This window comes from Spea bombifrons, chromosome 1, assembly GCF_027358695.1.
Source record: "Spea bombifrons isolate aSpeBom1 chromosome 1, aSpeBom1.2.pri, whole genome shotgun sequence".
Taxonomy (NCBI): domain Eukaryota; kingdom Metazoa; phylum Chordata; class Amphibia; order Anura; family Pelobatidae; genus Spea; species Spea bombifrons.
Window position 1 is genome coordinate 9,587,591 of NC_071087.1, and position 10,359 is coordinate 9,597,949.

Sequence of the window (10,359 nt, forward strand, 5' to 3'; positions counted from 1 at the left end):
CAATCTGTGTAGCTGAGTGTTTCTCTTTGTGGATTTTATGTGTTTATGTGCATTTTATCGAAATATACATTTGTTGATTTTCCAAAGGCTCTTGAGTCTTACACGAAACCATTATACAGATTCAAAGTTGTAGGAGAGATTAATGTATTTGTCATATTTTTGTATATCTGCATAGGCTGCGCCAATGCATCCAGAGATCAAAAACAGGATATATATAAAAAAAAAGGGAGACAGAGACTTTAATAGATATAATATATACATATACAAGAACGTTGTAGGTTTGTTAATGACAAATGAATAAATAATAATAATACAAATAATCATAATAATACAAATAATCATAATAATCATACTAAAACAAATAATAATAATAATACAAATAATAATAATTGTATATAGGCTGTTGTGTGCCATCGCCTTATTTTGAATTTATACAGTCGTCTGCTTGCCCTTTTAGTTGAATATTTAATGAAATAAGTTAGTTCTCAGATCTGACATCATATCCTCCCCTGAAGCCCCCAGAACGATCTGCACCTTCTGCGTCTGTAACAATCAAAGCGTTTTGCAGAGCCCTGCAGACAATATGGGAAAGCGGTTTTCTGCACAATTTTTCTTTATCCTGATTTTAAGTAAGTAATTGATTAAAAGGTCGCTTTTTTTTAACCCCTTAAAGAGCAATTTCATTGTATTTTAGGGTTTTTGTCTCAAACCAGCGAGATGCGCCTTAACCTTCTGAGCCCCTTTGCAAATCATTCAGATATTTGCATATTTAATAATATTATTACAAGATATAAAAAAGAAAAAATGTTTCCTATTTGTGCTTATTTGCCTAACGTAAGTAAAATGAATTTATAATTAATGTTCTTAAACTTTGAATGTCTTTATCAAAAAAAATATATATATATATATTAATATATATATTAATCTAATTAATCTAAGAAAAATTCTGCATTTGAAATATCAGTTTAAAATAAAAATTCAGTTCTTAGGAGTTGTGAAAATATTGATTACACAAATTAGGAGAAATTTAGGTTGAATAGTTGATATTATTTCTGTACTAATTGTAGCTCAGACACTGCTCTATTGATACATTGACGACAGTATATTTTGTCCTTTACATACGCTTATGCAACAAATATTTAACGTGTTGGTGTGCATGGATTCAAATAGCAATTGTGTTTCACGGAGCGTTACTTAAATTGCAGTTTTGGGAGATTTTTGCGTAAAATGTGTTGTTACTTTAACATATTATAATCGATTTGGTAGATTAAGAAGACGAAGAATTATATAAAACCCAAAAATCAAGGAATGATTTTGGAACAATACTTAGATCTCACTTGTTTTTTGGGAGGTCGGGTTTAGTTGTATATCTTTTATTGATCTTTATGGCCAAAAGGGAGTTGAATGGTCTCAAAACCTTGTCCTAAAATGTAAAATATTACAACATTTTAAAAAAGAAGGGGCATACCACAATACCCAGCTATGTTCATTGTATCTACGATGTATATATATATAAATATAAATATATATATACCAGTATAGATGTGTCGTGAGTTAAGCAATATTTGGACATGCAGTGTAAGGGAATACCCGATATTTATGCCTCAGATAGGTATTGTTATTACTTTATAGTTTGTACATGTTGGTCCTTTCATCCGGACCCCAAAATCTGAGTTTGTATGCTTTTTTTTTTTTTAGAGTGTGCTCTCCTTTCTGTATTTTTTGTGTATGTTTTGTGTATGTACAGTATATACGGTATATCGTTAGAAGTAGCAAACGCAGAAATGTTTTTGACATGATAAAGGGAAGACTCCTAAAAGCTTGTCGTTGTCAAATACTGTTGATAAAAAGGTATTACAAGATTTGCATCTATAATATATATATATCATTATCATTATTATTATTTTAACTAATTATAATTGAATTATACTCTGTATACATGGTGCACAATGTAATAATAATGATAATAATAATATATCAAGAACATATTCAGTCATCTGAAAGTGTTCTCTGTCTATTTTAAGTCTATTTAGTTTGATATGTAATCTTTTTTGATATATTAGAAATAATAATAATAATAAAGCAAAAACATCTGAGCTTATTTCGTTATCTGAAAGTGTTCTTCTCTCTCAATCTCTCTTCTATTTAGTTTGATATGTATTTTTTTAAATACATTAAATGACTCCTGTATGGTTAATATATACATGGAATATGACGTCTTTACGTTATTCCTTTTCTGTTCCAGGCTTAAATCCAGTTTCGAGCTCCCACCAGTTGACGCTTCGTATGTCAGGCCAGCCACTGATGAGCGAAACCGGACCGGTAAAGCTCGAATGCCAGTCTAATAAACATGGCTTCATGGACTTTGGCGTGTTCTGGTTCCGACAAAGAAAAGCCACAAAATCTCCGGAGTCAATATTGTTTCTGTCCCCCACCTCTAAATCAACGTACAGCGACACAAGTGACTACCGGCATTTTAAAGCAAGCAAAGGAACCACCACGTTTTCCTTAGAGATTGATCCGTTTGGAGAGAAGGACCAGGGGATTTATTATTGCATGATTAACAAGAACTCCATCCTATACATCAGTCCCGGGATCTCCCTGTACTATCCTGCAGGTAGGCCTAAATATTAAAATGTATATAACAACATATAGACACCGGCAAGCTCCGAGACAATACCCCTACTGGAACATCGACTGTAACTATAACCGACAGTAAACATTATATGATTACGTAATGCTTGGACGTTCTAACTAATGCCTTGTATAGTCAAGAACACTGTCAGGTTCTTCCAATTGACCCTTTTAATGTTCTTCCTCTGAGGTTTTTACCCCCATTTATCTAGTAAAGAGCCTAGTAATGTCCCGATTAAAAAAGAACACTTGGTGTGTTCTTCCTGATCAAATATCTTAAGAGGTTCCACCTGGTCAAGAGTCATGATCTTTCCTCGCTCATTGCGAGTTCCTGTCTGATCTAGAACCTGTTTCCTGTTGCACAGGCCTTATTTTTCATGGGGCGTTTAGCTAGATAATAGGTTAAAATACCTGGTCAGAAACCCTAGGAAGGCTTTATCCGGTCAATAACCTTGTTATAATAATAATAACATCATGAACCGTGTGAATGTTCTAAAATATATGATAGACATGTTAACCATGACTTTAGGTGCTTTTGGCACGGTAACCGTAATTTTATGTTGGCTTATTATGTTTCACAATCCAAATAATTAATTAAGTTAGATTTAAATTTGATGAGCCGGGAACTGGTTTTGTAGATTTTAATTGCAGCAAAATCCATAATGGGAAGAATTTGGAAAGCCCCCCGTATCAGCATATTCACCCAACTATTTTTTTTTATAAAACAATTTAAGTTGCCCGTCACAAAATCAAATGTTCTGGGTTTTTTTTTTTAGAAAGTTTAATCCTCTTTTTTTTTTATCTGTCTTGATTTCATTACAATGGAGGCACTACATACTTTGATCCTGAGAGTATGAACGGTTCATATAACTTTTTGCATTGACTTTTTTTGTAATCTGATTTCTTTCCAAGTTACAACCCCGGAGCCGACAACCACAACAGTGTCACGTACCAGAGATCCAGAACTAGGAGACCCCAAGGACTGTTCTCCCACCGCATCAAGTAAGCATAAATTGCATTGGAAGCCTCTTATCCTGTGTATTCTTCACCCCTCCGTTGTGGCCCGTGTGCACATGCTCCATTTGTCCCATGGTATTCCCGTACATAAAATATGAGCGTTAGTAAGAGCTCGATTTCTTAAATTTGATATGAAGATTGTAGTATTTTTGCATTTAAATGCTATAGAATATAGGTTATAACTGCAGAAAAAAGCTAAAAATAAAAACTGATTTATTTTTTCATTTTCTTATTACTTGCATTTCGCTCTTCTCTACCATTTCCTTATAAATATTTATTTTTTCATTGATGAACCACAGCTTTAAGCTTTGAATCACAAGCTATGCCGTAGATTAGGGAGCGAATTGTAGAAAGGGGGCCCGCTCGAAAAAAAAAAACCTTTCACAGTAATAAAATAAGGAATATTACTGATCTTACCACAATTTGCAAATGTACTATTTTGTAGAACAGAATAAAGTAATTATGTGGGCATCCGGTGTAGGGTTTTGTGCCAAGTAGCCTGAGATGAGTGGACTGGTTGGGACTCTATGAATATGGAGATGTGTTTTTCTGTTTAAGCTTAGATTAATTCTCTGGGGTTGTTTTTTTTTTTTTGCTAACCTGAGTAATAATAAGGGGGAACTCACCCCATATTGTTTTGGTTTTCTGTATTGTCGGTAGGGTACCACGTAATGTGTGCCAAGAGCGTATAAGTTACTTGAAGCAGAAAAGCAGGAAAACTCACATAAAGTTTTTAGAATGTTTTTTCTCAACGTGATTTATATGCACAAAATCCATTGTTTGCCACAATTTTGTGTTGCTTTTTCTAGTCGCAGGTGTTTCAGTGACTAAGGGGGGGGCACTAGTCTGATGTCAGACGCACCATACCTGAAGTCACAAATGCAGACGATACATGTTTTGCGTTTGATATTTTATACCATATATGGAATAAATATTCCGCTATCACACTATTTCACATGTGATGTAATTGGTGCTGACCTCCAAGAGTTACGAGAACTAGTTCATCATATGGTATAGGGTCGTGGGTAGGCGAGCAATCACTTATATCGTAGAAATAAGTGATAAACTATCTGTGAGACATATAGATTACTTACATCCATAGGACAATCACAGAAAGTATGGCGGGAGTCCCTCTCTAATATACGGCTACCGCCTAATAAATTATTTTATCAACACTACCCCTAGCATGCGCTTTTTGTTTGGTAAGCAGTGTAATTGTTTGGGGTGTTAAGCGGGATGGAAGTCCCCTTTCTCATTAAACTTTCTGAGATTAGTATATGGCGGCCACCCTGTGCATAGCGCCTTGATATAGCATCATACGCCAGAGCGCCGTAAATATAAGTCTGTTAGGTCTATATAGGTTTAACCCTAAATATACCCCTTCGTAGATACACACGTTAGTAATCATGTCCAGACTGGAGATTAAGACGGTCCCTGTCCCTTTAGGACCATCAGGTGATATACAGATACATGTGGGACATGTGGGAGGCCTCGTTTGCCCGATGGCCACTGTTTTAGTAACTATGGCAATATTAAACCACCCTAGTACAATACATTGCGCAATTGCACCTCCATTGTGTATGGATGCTCTTTATCCGAACTATAAGTAAGGTTTTATTTTCTATTTTTCAGGCAGCGAAAATGGATTTCTGGGCATCCCGTGTGACGTTTTTATCTGGGGTCCTCTGATGGGTTTATGTTGTGGTCTTCTGCTCGCTTTAACAATAACAGCTATATTACTTTGTAAAGGTAAGAGATTCTATTTAATATTTAATAAATACAGGAATTAATGAGACTGACACTAAAGGATAATATTTTCTGCCCAATGTGGATGCAAAAATATTCTGTTTAGAGAGAAATTTGATTTTAATGAACTTTTACTGTGAGAAACTAAAAAATCACTTATTATCCCTTCCGATGTTCTTATATTATGGATTTGAGGTGTAATTATTATCATTAAACTGTTGTCGGATTAAAATATGTAACTTAAAAATGTTTTGTTTTAAAATCTTTTTTAATCTTTTTTTGCATTTTTGAAACACAAATGTTATGTTACAACAATATATTTCTCTAAAAAGTCTAAAATATAATTTTCCCTTTTTTCAACCCATAGATATTTAAAATGTCTATTTTTTTTAGATCTTTTTGGTATATTTCTATACATATTTCTTGCTTAAGCCATATTTTATTTCATTTCTATATGCATATGTTTTTCCAAAAAAATAAATAAATACTGTATATATATATATATATCTAAATGTATATATATTTAGATATAGATATTTTTTCAAAATCATAAAATATTATTCTTTCTAGATGTACATGCATAGCTCTATAGCATGTGTTAACTTCCCCAATTTACATTGTATAGCGTTGTGTAATTTTTTGGTGCTTAATAGATTAAATTAACGATAATAATAATATAAATAATAATAATATACAGTATATATTATTATTATTATTGCTATTATTATTGTTAATTTAATCTATTAACAATAATAACAACAATAATAATAATAATACCAATTACCTCTTCGGCATATGAAAAAACATGTCAAGGCATGGTAAACATCTCGAGTGTGGGCTTAAAAAGGTAGCCTCCAACCTCAAAGTTATCACAATCTATTCATACAGAACAGCATTTATCTCCACATTCCAACCGGCACAGCGCCCCCTAATCTGCCGCTCCATGCTGGCTGGAAATGCCGGATCACATGCCACATAGCCAGATTTGGGAATTATTAACGCTTTGCTAACCCATCTCAAAGTGACTCGCCAAATGTGTTACTCAAATCGGTCCTCATGGAAACCTTGACTTGTCCTTATTTAAAGATACACTTAATTGAATCACCTGCGTTCAAGCAGGAATATCAACATAATGGTAGCAAAAGCACTAATCATATATGATTACAGCACGGTAGAATAGACTGTGTTACCATGATAATCTGCCCCTTCACCCTGAGACTGGGGGAAAACCCTGAGAGTTCCCAGTCCTGTGCATTGCATAAAAACATGGCATGCGGCCTGTCATAGCCAGCTGTCAGTCGCACTTATGGCATTAGACGGCTGCTGGCCTTAAAGTGCCAGGGCGGCCTCGTTATCCCCAGTCTGGACCTGTTTTATGTCTGTAGCGTCTGAGTGTTTTGATTGGCCTGTTGGTCGGTTGCGTACTGGGGCATACTGGAGCCAATTACCAAAAAAAAGCCTAAGTACTAGAAGGCATTGTGCAAGTTGATTCTAGAACATCCAAAATATACTGTGTACTCAATGGCAGAGCTCCAATGAGTTTTCATGGCGATGTGAATGGGGTGTGTTGTGAATCCTGCCGACTACGCCAATTGTTGTGGTTGTGGCCTGATTTAGTCTTTAACTTATTTCATTAAGGTAATCAGGGAACCTTAATAACAATAACATTTCTTTAATCTATATACACTCTGTATCTTGATATACAAATGGTATATAACATGAGGTATTCCAGTTGATCAGCAGAATTAAAATCACGCACCAGTCTTAACAGATTGCAATAACATAACAACAATACTTCGGTAGATGGTCAGCTTACAGAGATGATGAAGAAACCCAGCAAAACAATATCAAGTGGAACTCCGTTGGTCATAACGACTACTTGATGAAACGTTGGAAGGATTCTGGTCTATAACCCACTGCGCTTACAGACAGGTGAAGCCCTCTGGATCAAGGCACCATCGAGCCCTGGATTGAAGTTCCACTAGCACATGGTGTATGGTCCTTTTTAACCCCTTCATTCCCCTATAGACGTACCGGGACGTCCAAAAAAAAGCCTATTAAGAAACCCCTATGGACGTCCCGGTACGTCCAGCCCTTCGTGCAGCGTCAGGGACACATCCCTGCCGCTGCACGGGAGACCAGGCTGTCGTTTGACAGCCTGGACTCCCCACTGACAGCAGAAGCCGGCATTGCCGGCTTTCTGCTGTCCGATCTCCTGTAACAGCTTCCGGCATGAAAGCCGGTGAGCTGTTACACTGTAAACTGCCCGATCTCTCACTCCCCCTCCCGTCCTGAAAGAGAAAAGCTGGAAAAAAAATTTTTTATTCATTTAAAAAATAATATTAAATAAATCATTAAAATAATAATATAAATAATACAAAAAAAATTATAATGTGAGCTGTGATGTCATTGTGACATCACTGGCATGTTCAGGAGGTCCCTAAGAGGACCTATAACCATTTCTGTGTTAAAAAAAATATAGAAAATACAAAAAAAAAAAAAACCTTACTTCCCATTGCCCTAGCATAACATCTAGCCAGTATAACCCTCCTGCCCCCGTTCACAACCCCCAAACCCGTTAAGCCATAGGCATAAAAAGTATACAAAATTGTACACCTAATAGTATGCTCCCTGGTGCTGGGAAAGTCTGGAAAATCTATATAAATTAGGTATTTCTGAAATCACTTTTTCCATCACTTTACCTAATTTTGTGAGGATTCAGAGGGAAAATGTAATAAAAAATTGGTTTTTTTTCTAATCTTCGCTAGTTTTTACTAAATTTCTCATTTTAAATTTTCAGCTAATCATCCAAATATGGTATCAAACGAAAGCTCTATCTCTCCTTGAAAAAAACCATATATAGTTTACATGGGTACACTATTCACAGGAAAGGAGAATAATCGCTAAACCGACATACCCCAAAAATGGCAAAATTCCTCCGGGCTTTGAGGTGTTTCTACTATAGTATTGATAGGTTGCTATGTAAATAGCAACCGTATCAATTGTAAACTAGTAACAGTTTTTCCGGTTGAAAGGTGTCCAATATTTCGGTTGTAACCATGCACACCAGAATCACTAACACATCCTATACCTACACACATGTGAATAAAACAAAATGTGCCTCTGCCTATATGTAACTAAGCAACCAATCACACAAGAACTGGCTGTTATCGCCTCAGGCTACGATAGCTTGTATAGCAACGTTGTTGTTGTTGTTGTTGTTGGGATCCTAGGACAATTATTGACCAGTAGGTCAATAGTTCAGCCTTTATATTAAATCGATTCTGCTGTCTATGACGTAAATCACAATTTGGGAAAATCATTTTCATAACAGGTGACTCTTAGTACCCCCAAAACATTACTGGATTGCTCATAAACAAATCATTATAAACAATCAGTTATTCCAGAAATATTAAATATTTCAGAAGTGAGTACCAGGTCACTCTTTTAATTTAAATCCAGCATCTCATTTAAAGCTTTTTTTTTGTTTTATGATATATGAAGTATTAATCAGACTGATGCGATCTGTTTCAGGAACAAGAAGGAGGCACTGTCGCTGTAAGCATGTGTAAGTATACGAGTTATTTACATGCTAATGACATTCTCACACCCATAAAAATGCAGTATGACCTAATAAAACAAGACGTCAACCTATTGCGTTTGGAGCGATTGCACGTTCTTTGGGGTTATTGAATGTTAAAAGTTTCACCTGCAACAATTCGGGATATCATCAGCCCTGGCAGTTGGAGATCCACCTCTACTTCTCCTTGTAGGAGACAAGAAGGGTCGTGATCAGGGGTGGATAGGGGCAAACTTAGCCCTAAGTCAGACTAAGACTTTGAGGTGCTAAGAAGCAGGTGGAAGTAGGTTAGAGAGGGTAAAACCTGGGCAGGAGTTAGGGTAACCAAAGCCACTTCCTGCCAGGGGATCAAAGATGGTAACCTGGAGGCCATGTAGGAACCTGAAGAAGCTCCATGAATACATGAAGAAGTTCCTATAAACAGAGGCGTGTAAGGACATAAGTCTGGTTCCCCTTGCAAATTAACATCTGCTGTATACCCTCCAACATTTCAGATTCCTAAACCAACACACCTACGCAAATGAACTAACATGTCCAACCATCTTGTGATGTGTTGAAGCAGGATACGTGGATGTGATGATGTTCTATGCTATGGTTCTATGCTGAAATATTTTGCAAGGCAGCTACGTGGGATTTAATCGATTGATTTCATAGCTCAGTGCTCCGGTCAGGAGAGATCCTCTGCTCTCCCAAAGCCGGCCAGTGGGGCAGATCGGCGAGACAGCAGCCCAAAAATGGGACATGCATGGACCTCTTTGAAAACTGGACTGTTCACCTCAGATACAATGTAGCTAAATATGATATATTAAATATATTCAGTGCTTTATAAGCTGACATTTCACGTTTGATTTCTCCTCTTTCTTTATCTTTTCTTTTTCGATGATCTCTATCTGTCTTTCTTTCCACATTTTCCTCTACATTTTCCTCCTTTTTCTCTATCTCTTCAAAAAAAACCTATATATATACTTTCTTGTCGTATATGTATACAAAATGTGATACAAATTGTGTACTTACATTGTCATATATATATATATTATTAATAAACATCTAAATATTTACAAACATATATATTTTTATGAATTATCATGATTATTAACTACAACGAGACAGAAAGTAACCCCATTCATCGCCCTCAATGAATACAGGTAAATCAGAAACATGTAAATGTCTTTATTATGGAATCAAAGTTAAAAAGGTTCAACCAGGGGCAGAATTATTCTGATTATTATTTGTCCTGTTTGTTTGTAGGCCCCTCAAGGAGAAGCCAGCCGCCCAAACCCAACGTCCTTGCAGATTGGCTTAACGGAAATACTTTTTTGATGTTCATTGAAGATCACTGATTCCGCAACACACATATATATATAAATACATATATATGTATA

General features: G+C 35.9%; 1 protein-coding gene across 1 annotated transcript; it reads left to right on the forward strand.

Moving 5' to 3' along the window:
* The first annotated feature begins 570 nt into the window (after positions 1–570).
* On the forward strand, positions 571–10,359 carry CD8A (CD8 subunit alpha). Its single transcript, XM_053457483.1, has 6 exons — positions 571–629; positions 2,246–2,617; positions 3,547–3,636; positions 5,284–5,400; positions 8,932–8,965; positions 10,226–10,359. The coding sequence occupies exons 1-6, from the start codon at positions 584–586 to the stop codon at positions 10,278–10,280; spliced, it is 714 nt and encodes a 237-aa protein (XP_053313458.1). The 5' UTR covers positions 571–583; the 3' UTR covers positions 10,281–10,359.

Excerpts from the sequence above, each read along its gene's own strand:
- CD8A (XM_053457483.1), top strand. The coding sequence starts at position 584 with ATGGGAAAGCGGTTTTCTGCACAATTTTTCTTTATCCTGATTTTAA. Across the intron at positions 2,618-3,546 it reads CTCCCTGTACTATCCTGCAG|TTACAACCCCGGAGCCGACA; the intron begins GTAGGCCTAAAT and ends TTTCTTTCCAAG. Across the intron at positions 3,637-5,283 it reads CTGTTCTCCCACCGCATCAA|GCAGCGAAAATGGATTTCTG; the intron begins GTAAGCATAAAT and ends TCTATTTTTCAG.